At 47.3% G+C, this 13,398-nt stretch overlaps 1 protein-coding gene across 1 annotated transcript; it reads left to right on the top strand.

The window, feature by feature from the left end:
• Window positions 1-1,458: 1,458 nt before the first annotated feature.
• si:ch1073-184j22.2 (dual specificity protein phosphatase 18) lies at window positions 1,459-2,109 on the top strand. Its single transcript, XM_041949990.1, has one exon. The coding sequence runs from the start codon at window positions 1,459-1,461 to the stop codon at window positions 2,107-2,109; it is 651 nt and encodes a 216-aa protein (XP_041805924.1).
• The last annotated feature ends 11,289 nt before the right edge of the window (window positions 2,110-13,398 follow it).

Below are 13,398 nucleotides of genomic sequence, written 5' to 3'. Positions count from 1 at the left end.
TATGTATATATGTATATATACATGTATGTGTATATATATGTATATATATATATATATATATATATATATATATATATATATATATATATATATATACATGTATATATATATATGTGTATATATATATATATACATGTATATATATATATGTGTATATATATATATATACATGTATATATATATATGTGTATATATATATATATATATATATATAAGATCATTCTATATGATTTATGGTCATATATATAATTTTATATCATTTTCTTATAATGTTGAAATAACAGAAATAATGCAGCACTGATCAGCTGACACCAATCTGAATGTACCTGAAACAGTATTTTCCTGAGGATGATGAGTTTTCTTGCAATCTGAAACCATGAACTGAGTCTTGTTCATTACATCCTAGCTGCTGCCTTATTATCAGATTGGAACCTTAATAAAGTAAATGTTGATGTTAATACTGCTACTAACAAATAAATGATCTATCCCCACTCGTCCACCTGGACAGGTCACCAGTCTGGATTTTAAAAAGAGTGAGGGTCTGACAAGTTTGGATTTAGTTTATCTTCATTATTCTAACATTTTATGATTAACATTTAACAAGTAGTTTGAAACAGAAAAGAACACACATAGGAGTCTCTCGACATGTAGTAATGTAATTATTATTATTACACTGCAGTAACAACAATTTATCACATGTTAAAATAATTTTTCATGTGAACATTTGGTTTCATCTATGAAACGTTTCATTTTCTTTCTCTTTCAACATAGTTAATAATCAATAACAGAATAAGTGTGTGTAGAAGACATTACAGTTTCTCTGTGTGTTTCAGTGGTTTTAGTCGTCAGGATTGTTGGTCTTATTTTGGTAAAAGTCACATGACAGTACCAGTTTTCAGCTGTTGCACTAAAATTAACCCTTCAGTTCATTGGCTGGCCGACAGACACACACAGCCTTGTACGGTATCATCAGTGTGTGTGTGTGTGTGTGTGTGTGTGTGTGTGTGTGTGTGTTCATTCAGAGCGGTGATCAGAGGAAGAAACAAGCAAAACCAAAGTGAAGGAACCGACCAGGCAGCAGGTAACACACGCACACACGCACACACGCACGCACGCGCGCACACAGGGGGTGTCAGGACAGGATCACTGGAGTCACTTCCTGACTGAACAAACACACGAACATGTTTCACAGAGAAGCAACAGCTCAAACAAACACAACATGTTTCTGAAACGTCTCGCTAACAGCAGCTCTGACAGGTGCAGAACCTGTCACGTGACCTCTGGCACAGTCTGTCCACAGGTGTGACTGCGGTGTTCAGTACCTGTCCACAGCTGCAGGCGGCGCTATGAGTCCATTTCACAGCTGGATGTTAAAGGATATGATGCAGTTCACAGACATCTCGGGGGGTCTCTGGTGTCCCTGGATTAACACCATCATGTGTTTCCTGACAGATCCTCATGTCGGTCTCTCGCATCACGCCCACCTTGTTCCTCGGGGGGGCCGACGCGCCGCTCAACGCCACGCTGGTGTCGCAGATGGGCATCACCCTGATTGTCAACGCCACGCTCAACCACGTTTGCCCCGCTTACCCGGGGGTGGAGTGTGTGCGGGTCCCAGTCTCCGACCTGCCCAGCGCCCGCCTCGGAGACCACTTCGACCGAGTGGCCGCACGAATCCATGGCAACCGCGCGGGGGGCACGCTGGTGCACTGCGCCGCCGGTATGAGCCGCTCACCAGCGTTGGTGATGGCGTACCTGATGCGGTACAGGGGGGTGACGCTCAGCCAGGCGCACCGCTGGGTCCGGGAGAGCCGGCCCTACGTCAGGCTGAACGCCGGCTTCTGGGAGCAGCTGCTGGAGTACGAGAGGAGGCTGTACGGGAGAAACACCGTCAGAGTGGCAGCAGTGCAAGAGACGCCCCCGCCCCCGCCCCCACCGACGCCCAGGGTGACGAGGTCGCTGCCTCCACTGCAGCAGACCAGCTGGTTGACGCTGGTACCCAGGTCACCTGTGATGACCCGGGCGGCAGTGACGTCACGGTCACAGGTGACAACGCCGGCAAACAAGCGAAGAAGAGGAGCCAAATCCAGCAACGGCAAAAAGCTCTGAAGGGTCGAAGAATTAAAAAAACAAGATGAAACCTGGTGCCTCCATTACCCATAATGCAACTCAACCACTGACAGACACCACCTGCACAGTCACTTCACCCCCTCCACCTCAGGAGGTGTGTAAGCTTCAGTATCACTGGCTGCCTCCAGTGTAGCAGCACAGTCGCACCAGCAGTGAAACCTCGTATCTCCTCTGTGTTGTAGTGACATACAGGTGACATCACACCTGTACAGCAGGTGTGTTCACAGGTGAACCAGAGAGGACATTAAAACTGTGAATTCATAGATGTTGATTTATTTATTGCTCCAAGTTCAGTTTGCTGAACTTTGACGCTGACATTTGTGAGGTCGACATGTTGACAGAGCTGAGCTCTGAGTGGACCAGCGACAGTTAGCCAACCGCTACTGCGACCGAGCCCTGCGCCCCCTGCTGGTTAGCATGTTAGCCACTAGCATCACAAATCCTGGAGCAGCGACTCCGCTGAGAGGACGCAAACATGAACAATGAGTCTGACTCACAGAGAAAATACCTTTTCTTTTCTTCCGTTTTAATTTATTTTCACTTTTCTTTTGTGGCTCTTCAGGTTTTGGGTCCAGTTTCATCTCCAGCAGGACGCCTTCCGCTCAGGATGCTGGAGTTCTGGGACCTTGTTGGTCGTATTGAACATCAGGGACGTCTCAGTGTAACTTGACACAGTGTTTGTGGGGTTTTCATTTCTTTTGCTTATCAGAGCAGCAGGTGAAGAGAGGCAGCTGAGATCCTGAAGGGTTTCACATCAGGTCCTGGTCTCACAAAGACAGACTCTGATTCAGGCTCAAATCTTTTTCTCCATCCAGACTTGTTGCTTCTGATTTGAGGGTAAATTGTAACCTGATAATCAGTCTAAATAGTCTCGATGCTCCAGTGAAGCTTTAGTTCCTTTGTCTTAAACATCAATAACGACTGACCTGTCAGTCTCACTCGCTCACTGTGGAAGCAGCTTCTCAGATAACGATTAAACCTGCAGTCTGAAACATTTCTTTCCTGAAATGAAAGATGTCTTTTTAAAACTTGTGCATGTGTGAAGCTCAATAAACGATCATGAAATCCTTCAAACAGACTGATGACATTTTTCACTCTTCATACTTTGTTCTTGTTCTGACTGCAGCTCACCTTCACAAACTCTGAGCAGATACTGTCAATCTCCTTAATCAGGATCAAATTCACAGAAAATTCATCTTAACAAATGATCAGTGATCCAATCATAAGACGAAGGGTAGCCCCGCCCAGCCCAAAACAGGTGACAGGTTCATTCTGATGACGTCTGTAAACAGGAAGCCAGAAGCAGGTTTACTGACTTCATCTGGATCCTGACAGTAAATAAACCTCAAACCCCCCAAATCTTCACAGTGATGGATTACAGAGTGAAACAAGCTTCAGAGACGAACACGTTTTGAATCCATCTGGAGGCCAATCGATGCCTGAAACAAGACAAAATTCATCCAAATTTCCAAAGCATGACAAGGTTTAAAAATAGTGAACTGTGAGGTCAAGTATGATAGATTTGATGTAAACCACTGACTGATGGGTGCTTGTACATATACAGTGATGGATACACGTGAAATAATAAATTAGAATCGTACCATCAGAATCAGAGGAAGCTTTATTGCATGATAAATGTTGCCATACAAGGACTTTGCCTCGGTATTAATGAGGGTGGAAAAAGAAAAGAAACACACCTGCTGCAAAAGTCAAGAAACATGAATATTTAATAGAAAACTGTTCAATTAAAATATGAATATTATAACAACATGTGCAGTAAAAAATTAAAATAACTGTACAGTGACACTGTACTACTAGGCATACATAGTCAAATGAAATATATGTACATGTTAAAATCACATACTGAGTACAATAAAAGTGAAGGTGAAGTACAGTGAGAGTGCTGAATGAAATTAAAAAAAGTAAATGCGTCGCAATATAACGAGACGACGTGACGTCATCACCGGGCCTGTCCAATCAGAGGACAGCCCCTGCGTTCTCTGGACAGAGAGCGCGAGCTCTGACAGCTGAACGTCTCGAGCTGCTCCTGCTCCTCCGTTAACCGCCGCCGGTAAGTTCGCTGATCTCCGCCGCCGACATGAACCGGCAGATCTACAGCCGGTAGTGTACCGGGACAGAGGAGGCCAGCTGTCACAGGCACCGAGTGTTTGACGCGTTTGGAGCTTTAAAAGCACTTTAATCGTCCTCCGTTCACCGGCGGCCAGCAGCTAGCCTGTGCTAACGCTAGCTGTCTTAACGGTAACGGTAACAAACCGTCCGTTGTCTGAGCTGTTTGGCAGCAGCAGAAGTGCTGAACTTTGATCAGACTCTAAACATCTGGACTCCTTTCTGATCTCTGCTCTCAGGTGTCGTTGTCGTGGGTTTGCTCAGTATTTTCATGATCTTTAACTTCATGTTTCTGCTGTTAGCATGTAGCCGCACAGTGGATCTGAAATCATGTTCACTTATTATTCTTATGATCTTCATTCATACTGCAAAAGATGGAGCTGCAGCTCAGGTTTTTAACTGTCAGTCAATGTGTTGATTACCTTTTATATGAATCAGTTCAAATGTTGAGTCTATGAAATGTTAAAAACCAGTTGAAACAGGGGCGTTCACAGTTTCTCAGAGGTCACAGTGACGTCCTCAGTCTGCTTGTTTTGTCCAAAACCTTCTGATATTCAGTTTACTGTGATTTATGAAGGAGAAAATCAGCAGATCATCACAGTAGAGAAAGTGGAAGCAGCTTGAAAATCATCAGGAGGTGTGTAAGCTTCAGCATCACTGGCTGCTTCCAGTGTAGCAGCACAGTCACACCATGATCAAAACAGTTGCCGTTTCAGTTTCTGTTGATTGTCTAACTCTCTAATCGTTGCAGGTCCTCTAACGAGCTGCATCTTAACAATTAACTGACTTTTGTTTCCTGTTACAAGTGAAGGAAATTGTGGGCGTTAACTTGTTGTTTTGCTTGATGAATAATGAAAATGTGTTGCTTGGTGAAGATGATCTAGTTATTTTAGTGTCAGGTTGTCCCTCCGTTGGCCTGAGAGTCTGATGAGATGACGAGGTGTTGAACTAACTGTGTGTGTGTGTGTGTGTGTGTGTGTGTGTGTGTGTGTGTGTGTGTGTGTTCACAGTGTTTCTTCCAGCAGCACATCAGTGTGTCAGTGTTTATATGAGCAGCAGTGATGAGCAGCAGGAGTCGCAGGTCCAGGTGAGAGCTGGTGAACACACCATACCTGTCACACACCTGGATATTTCTACAGGAAAATAAATTAATTAACTAATATTTTATCTCGACATGATGGAACAGGCTGGTCAGTGATCCATGAATGCAGCAGGAAGAGTTTGCAGACACAGTCTCCATGTAAAGCTTGATCGAACCTGTAAAATCCTGTGTAGGGGCTGCAATTTTTGATTATTGGCATAATCAGTTAATCTGTTTTAAATTGGTTTCTGTCTTAATTGATCAATTGTTTGGTCTGTAAAATGCCAGCAAACAGTGAAACAACAGTCCAAAGCTGAAAGAGATTCAGTTTACTGAGAGAGAAAACTGAGAAAAATAGAAAATCTGAGACAGTATTTTTTGCTGATTGATTAATCGACTAATAGCTTCAGCTCTAATCCTGCGTGTTGTTTCCTGTCTCAGTACAAAGAGTCTTTCCGGCTGTTTGGGACGTAAAGGACTGGATGGACGACTTTCCAGAGAGACTCTACAGAAGCCCAGATGGACAAATGAGGAGGTAACGTCATTGTGTTAGCATTCGGGGCTAACTCAGAAACCGTGTGTGTCCTGTGTGTCCAGCTCTCAGCAGCTTAGCAGACTGTTCCTGTCAGTCAGGTACAGGATGCTCTCAGGTGTTTTATATCTGAGCATAGACCGTATCAACATGGTCTCTGACACCACCCTCAGGTTTCTGAAGACTCACTGTGATGCTCATTGACACCTGACTCCACCAAACTCCACCAAAAGAGGTAGAACGTGGGTGGGTCTGAGGTGCCACCTGGTTGCTGTTACCTAGCAGCTAGCTGCCTGTAATAATGTATAACTTCATTTCAATCAGCGATCGTCACGAGCAGGGAAATTAGCTACAGAGACCAAAACCATGTTGTGTGCCAGGCTGTAAACATGTTTATTTCTGCTGTGAAGTCGACATTTTTAAATGGGGGTCTATGGGGACTGACTCACTTTTGGAGGCAGCCTCAAGTGGCCGTTGGAGGAACTGCAGGTTTTGGCACTTTGGTCGGCTTCACTTTTCTGCTGCTTGTGTCTGAGTTTGCCAGAACCGCTAACCGAAAGCCTCTATGATATAAATGTGAAAAGCCAATGTGAACACCGTGACAGTGTGTCGGTGCCTCGGGCAGTGACGACCCTCCAGAGCAGCTGAATCTGCAGCCCCCCTCAGCTTCACACAGCTTTATGGTGACTCTCACCACTAATGTAAACTGAACACGACCTGCTGAGCGGCAGACAGACTCAGGTAGAGACGAGCAGGTGACAGGAAGAAGACGTCGTGTGTAGCAGCTGTTTGCCAACAAGTCCGACGTTTCGGGATTCGGGACTGTATCCTGCATCAGTGTATCTTAATGCTGAGATGATGACATGGTAGCTCACATGGATGACGATGATGATGATGATGATGATGAAGTTCCTCTTCAGGATAAGAAGCTGCACAGGCTGGTGAAGGGGTTTGGATCAAACAGCTGGTCTTCAGTTGCTGTTCCTTTTGAAGTGAGTAGCTTTGTTTTGGTCTCCGTGTCTTTGCTCTGCGGCTCCATCGAGCGTCCAGAGCAGACGCAGGACGTCCTGCTTCATTTCAGATCAGACAAACAGCATGTTACTCAGTCTGAGTGCGAACTGATCACTGCGACACGCTGCTGCACATTCAGCTGCTGATCAGAACCAGCAGGCTGACGACGACCAGCCAGACCACATGACACGACCGCAGCACAGCAGCTGAGCGCACACAGCCAATCACACGTGAACTCAGGCTGAAGACAGAACGTGACACTTTGTATTTCCTGAAGGCAGCAGGAGCTTTCATTCAGCAGGACTGTGTGAAATGAAGGTGAACTGTGGGGAAACATTATCAACAACACACAACTGAAACATGAAAGGAAGCATTAGCATTACAGGCCCGGTATAATATTCATGTGGGAACTCGTACCTGACAGGTTTGGTACTGAACAGTGAGCTTACCGTACTTGTGTCATTTCTAATTTCACTGTAATATTTTACAGTATATTTCTCCGTCATCAGTATTGTAATTAAATGCAGTGATAAATCCACCTTCATCTCAGTTTAAATATAACATGCGTTCTGTGTTAGCTTCTCAGCTGTTTGTGATATTTTTGTATCAGCCAGAGTCAAACGAGCAGTTTGAAAGCAACATTTCCAGTGTTTGACGTAGTTCGCCTTGTGCTCCAGCAGAGGGCGCTGCTAACATTCACTATGAGTTTGTCCGAGCCGCTGCTGCAGCCCTCACGTGTGTGCGTGTTTGTCTGTCTTCTCTCCGTACGTTCCTGAGCTGTCGTCTCCAAACGTCACCGCCGCTGTTCATCCTGTTAATCCTGCAGTCTGATGGTGGCGTGTTGCACAGGGCCTCAAACGCATCAGTCCATAAGTGTGACTCACAGACCGACTGTCAGCGCTGGCTGTTGTGAACTGTCTGTCTGTTGTGTCTCAGGGTCAGAGGTCAGATGAGGAGTGTCACCAGAGGGGGCAGCAGATAAAGAATCCAGAGCTCGTCAAAGGTCCCTGGACTCAGGAGGAGGATCAGAGGGTACACAGTCACACTGTAAACTACTAGTTGTATAGTACTGCTACTACTACACTGTACTATGACTAAACCATACTATACTCATGGTATGATCCATGACTGCCTTATAAAAAGTCTTGACTCGAGACTTGTTGGTCTTTTGCGATTACCATCTGCTCATTTTATGCCTCCGTTAATACTGTGACCAGAAAACAAGAAGGCTTCATGCTAAAATATGAGCACATCTACCTTTCAAACAGAGGGAATAAGAAATACAGGCCTGTCTCTAATATAAGCCTGCTTCAAATAGGCAGCTGTTCAGCGATTTATTTGAAATAGCTTGTTCTGAAACTGCTCTTTAAGTGACCTCACGAAAGTGACATTTTTATGCAAATTATGTGATTAGTTCGATTACATTGCACATCCATTCTAAAGTAGGATTAAACAAACTGAAAGGAAGCAGCAGACTGTCTGTAAATGATCTCTTGCAGAACTTACCCCAGAACTGTCAAACACACTGCTGCACCTGTAGTGACTCACTGCTTTAAATCCAGAGACCCGTTAATGGGAATCGTCTTCTTCGTTAAAGGACTCGTTATTTAAGACTCGTCTCCTGGAATCTGTCCTGCAGCAGCAGAATTTACTTAGAAACTAATTCTGCTGGATAAGTTCATTTTGAATATTGTATTACTGCTAATGTGCTATCTGTATCATAACATGTCTGTTATTGGCCACTTCCCATGCAGGTCATTGATCTGGTTCAGAAGTATGGCATGAAGCGCTGGTCGCTCATTGCCAAACACCTGCACACTCGTAACGGGAAGCAGTGCCGCGAGCGCTGGCACAACCACCTGAACCCCACGGTGAAGAAGAGCAGCTGGACGCTGGAGGAGGACCACATCATCTGTCAGGCTCACAGGCTGCTGGGAAACCGCTGGGCCGACATTTCCAAGCTGCTGGACGGCAGGTACGTAGACCACCGGCACATGTCCTGTCAGCAGGTGTCCTGTCAGCAGGTGTCCTGTCTGCAGGTGTCCTGTCTGCAGTCAGTCACATACCTGTCTGTAAATGGGGTAAAACATGTAAAGGTTGTCCTGAAGTTGGGGTGGAGGGGAGACGTTGGTGTCGTCTCAGAGTTTCATGGTCAGCTCTGCACTGTCAGACTGGGATCAGCTTCCATCAAGCTAAGATGAACTGTTGAAACTTGGACTCAGCTGTACTTGTAGCTGCTAACATTATGAGCCAACATATTAAGAGTGTTTCAGGGGAAAGAAAATCATCACGGACAACAGCTCTCACTCACTGCACCGGACTGTAGAGGAGCTGAGCAGCTCCTTTAGTGGCCGACTGAGGCCCCCTGCTGCAGCAGGGGGCCACATACTCTTTGCCATAGTTATATATTATTGCAAAGCAAAACACTTTTTTCTTAATTTCGTTGTAAAAACATTATTTTAAATTCTGAATTCTTTTTATTGTTGTATTTGCATGATTGTTCTTATTTGCACCCTCCAACACTGTTTGTTCTCAGGACAGATAATTCCATCAAGAACCACTGGAACTCCACCCTCAAGAGGAAGGTGGAGAAGGAGGGATACCTGCAGGTCTTAAACCTCCACAACTCCTCCGTCACCTGCTCCAACACCTCCTCTAACTCCTCCAGGTCCTCCTCCTCCACCAGACCAGCACCCAGGACCTGTGCCCCCCGCAGCACGACCCCCATCCCCTCCGAGGTCAACATCCACCCACGCACCCATCATCCACCCATGACAACAATGACGATAATAACGTTCATCTCTCCTCCAGCAGGCAGACAGTCTGTCCAGCTCCACCTCCAGCCATCAGAGCACCTGCAGAGGCCACCATGTTCACCTGTGCTCCATCAGCATCCCCGCCTCCGCCTCCTCTCTGAGCACGTGCGAGCCGACGGCGCCTGTGGAGCTGAAAACATGTGTATGCAAACCGCTGCAGGTGAGTGTGGAGTTATCCAAGAATATTTCTGTCAGACTGTTTTGATTCAGCGGATTTCTAACTTGAAACATAAGATCTTATTGGACAGATTTGCCAAGAGGCAATAAATCCAATGAATACTCATCCTGGTAACCATCGGTAACAGCGGGACAGAAGGACTTCATCTTCTTCATGAGAAAGACAGAGTGTGGTCTCTGAGTGTTTCAACGCTGCCTTTCTGTGAATGAAGTTCGAATACAACCGAACATGCTGTTCAACACTTCACCTGTGTTCTTTCTGTATCTGGACAAGAAGTGTCTCCAGTAGGAGGCAGACCAGGACCAAACGATCCCTGAGGGACACCAGAGCATCTGCCCTGACAACACAACATGAACGGCTAAACATGCTGCGCTGGAGGACGTGAGATCGTTTCTCTCACCGTTCTTCTGTCTGAGTCAGCTGACATAGCGCCACCACGTGGACGCCCATAAAGGCGTAGTTAAAAACACGTCTTGTTAACTTGTCGTCTAACGTGAAGCCGAACAGTCGGTGTTTGCTGACGGTTTGAGGGAAGTCGCCCCCCCCCCGTGTCACAGGTAAAAGCAGCGTGTTGTTGTTGTTGTTGTGAAGGTTGTTGGTCTGGAGGGGCTGCTGGGGACCAGTGAGGATGGAGCCTTCTTCGTGGACTCCACCTCCTCCTGGAGCAGAAGCAGCACGCTGGGAGCTCTGACCTTCTCGCCCTCGGAGGTGAAGACACGACGCCGCTGCTCTGCTGTCCGTCCTGATCCCAAACTGTCCTAGAATGTCCGTCTCATGTGCGTCTGTCTTCAGTTCTTCAGGCTGTGTGGTGTCGAGGATCTGAAGTTACAGCACCCGGTTCTCACCTCCACCCCCGTCTGTGCCCTCAAACGCTCCATCAGCACCAACCAGGAGGACTCCTGTCTACAGTAGGTCAGGGAGGGGTCAGGACACACTACAGTTTCCACTGCTGTCATCATATGATTGTCTTCCGTCTCCTTCACGGTGTCTTGAGACACACTGTCTCGTTACACTCGTGTGTCGATCAGTTTGAAACTGAACTGAAGCTAAAGTGACATGTTGTGTTCAGGACCCCCACAGAGGTCAGAGAGGCGCTGATGCTGGCCCCTTCAACACCAACACCACTGAAGTGCAGCAGCCAGGACGAGGTGAGATCGTCAGCAGGTCTGAGTCCTGTTGTTCTCGTGTCACAGTGTCACAGCTAACACTTGAACCTTGAGCTTCCACTGAGGTCTTCCTCTGGTAGCTTCACTCAGTGTGTGTTGTTCAGGGCTCGGTCAGTTGGAGCAGGATGATGAATCTGCTGTGGGAGGAGCAAAGTGTCGATCCTGACGGTCAACAGTCCGGCAGCGGCTCTGAGGTCTGACACACAAACATGTCTGAAACACACACACTGCAGTCACAGGTATCGCAGCTTCGATCAACGAGTTCACAAAAACCTCCAAAACCTCCAAACAGCCTCTCAGTGGCTCGCAGACAGGAAGTGAATCTTTTAGTCATCCTCACATGTCAAAAACTGATGTGGAGCTTCTGTCCTGCAGGTCCATGGAGAGAGTCTGCTGAGCTCCAGCCAGCAGCCTGTCCAGACAGAGCCCAGCTCCGGGCTGTGCTGCGGGGAGCTTGGCTGCTTCCCGTTGGAGGGACAGGTGCAGCTGTGGTGGGGTCAACAGCCAGCCGGTGAGCAGGACTCTCCTGAATGTCCTGCAGACAGAATGAACACCTTCCAGGTGAGGACCGACCCGCACCTTCAGCAGGAACCACAGACAGGAGGTCAGAGATGGACTAACATGTTGGTTTGAGACTAAACGTGAGATTTGATGAGAAGAAAAGGAGAGATTTTTTAACTGGAAGGGGGGGCGGATGCTTCCACATTTACATTCCTGCTGCAACCTTCTTCTGTCATGTTGTTTGTATACAGGAACAACACACCTGTACTGATATGAAAGCTGTGGTGCAGACTCAGCACCTCATTTAATCGTGTCAGACGTAGAACTATGAGCAGTGTCTGCAGACCACATGATTGTTCCTGTTGTGTCGGCAGCAGAGCGGCGAGCCGCCGGTGGAGATGTTTGGGAAAACAGACGATCAAATGAGTCTGACGGAACGGGCCCGGCTCCACCTGGAGGCCTGATCGGCATCTGCCAGCTGGTGAGTCCGCCAGATTATCAGCTCCAAATATGGGCCGCCACAATCACCAAATCATGTCAGTAGATGGTGAGTCCCATTTGGATTTTGGATCTGGTCTGACTCTTAGACCTGGTCTCTTTTTAAAATAAGAAGGGGTCGGTTTCAGAGCTGATCGGTGGGGTCGCTGTTTGAATCTGTATTTATTGATATTCTGATTGTGAATTCATTATTTAATAACCCAGAAGTCTGGAATCAAAGGATTCAGAATGAGCGTCGAAGCTCAGCAAACATCTGCTCTGGGCCTGGGGGGCGGAGGATCAGGAGCCTCGTCACTCGGAGGCTAGTTGAGGATGACTGGATGAAGAGCCGACCGTTCGAGGTCTTCTACTTGACAGAGTCGACCTCCACCACAGATCCAGCTCTAGAGACAGAGTGAGAAGACAACGGCTTCTGGAGACTTTCTCATCAACTCTCAGTCGGCTAATCCTCCATCTGAGGCCTCTGGAGAACGAGCCGCTCGTCTTGGCATTAGTATTCATTAGAGCTGCCCCCCCATGCAACTCCTGCACTGTCACCTCCAGCAGCTCCGTCTAAGAGTTGTCCAGGTCTGAAATCGTCTGACTCGATGCGGCTGCAGTGACCCCTCGGGGGGGTCACTGCAAAGCTCATAGGCATCTTCTGCTTCGTTAACATTATGGTCCTTTGATCGTGAGTCTGGAATTAGCAGGAGAAAGGAGGTTCCCTGGCTCTGTATATCTGCTGACTTCATGTCAGCACCGCTGTGGAATCATGGATCATCTGATCAGTGTTAACAGAGAGCTCCCTCTCCAGCACCTGTGAGATCTGTGCACCAGGAAGCACAGCACAGAGGTTGAATCGGGGCATCTCCGGAGCGGGCCGTCGGGACTGACAGATGCGCTCCACCGTCTCTCTCAGTGGTCCAGAGGTTTCTTCTTCGCAAAACATGTGCACCTCTCTAAAGCCTGCAGATGTCACCTCTTTCGACAAATATGGCCAGGGTAGGGTGACCTGAGGCAGACTTGTAGTTCTTCCTCCCAGGCTTTGCACTGCTGCAGGAGCTCCTGAGGCAGCAGTGGCTCATCCCATCTCAACTTGTTTCATCAGCTTGTTCACCTGGAACACTACCATTGTCGACAGGCACAGCTGTGTTTGAAATACTGCAGTCCGTGTGGTCCTGACAGGGAAGGGTCTGTATGGGAAGACCAATAAGGTGTTTAGTAATTCTTCCAGAGTTGCTCCATGGCGAAGGTGTGGCCTGCTAGTCCAATGCGAGCCGGAGAGCGACACTGATGCACTGCGGGGGTTTATACACTCTGTCTAACTGTGGTGTAGTGGTAGATCACCTGGGGTCCCTTGCGCCGCTAGCTGCTCTGCA

This window comes from Chelmon rostratus, chromosome 12 (assembly GCF_017976325.1).
Source record: "Chelmon rostratus isolate fCheRos1 chromosome 12, fCheRos1.pri, whole genome shotgun sequence".
In the NCBI taxonomy this organism is placed as follows: Eukaryota; Metazoa; Chordata; class Actinopteri; order Chaetodontiformes; family Chaetodontidae; genus Chelmon; species Chelmon rostratus.
Note: the sequence above shows the minus strand (reverse complement) of the source record. Positions and strands in the feature narration are given on the sequence as shown.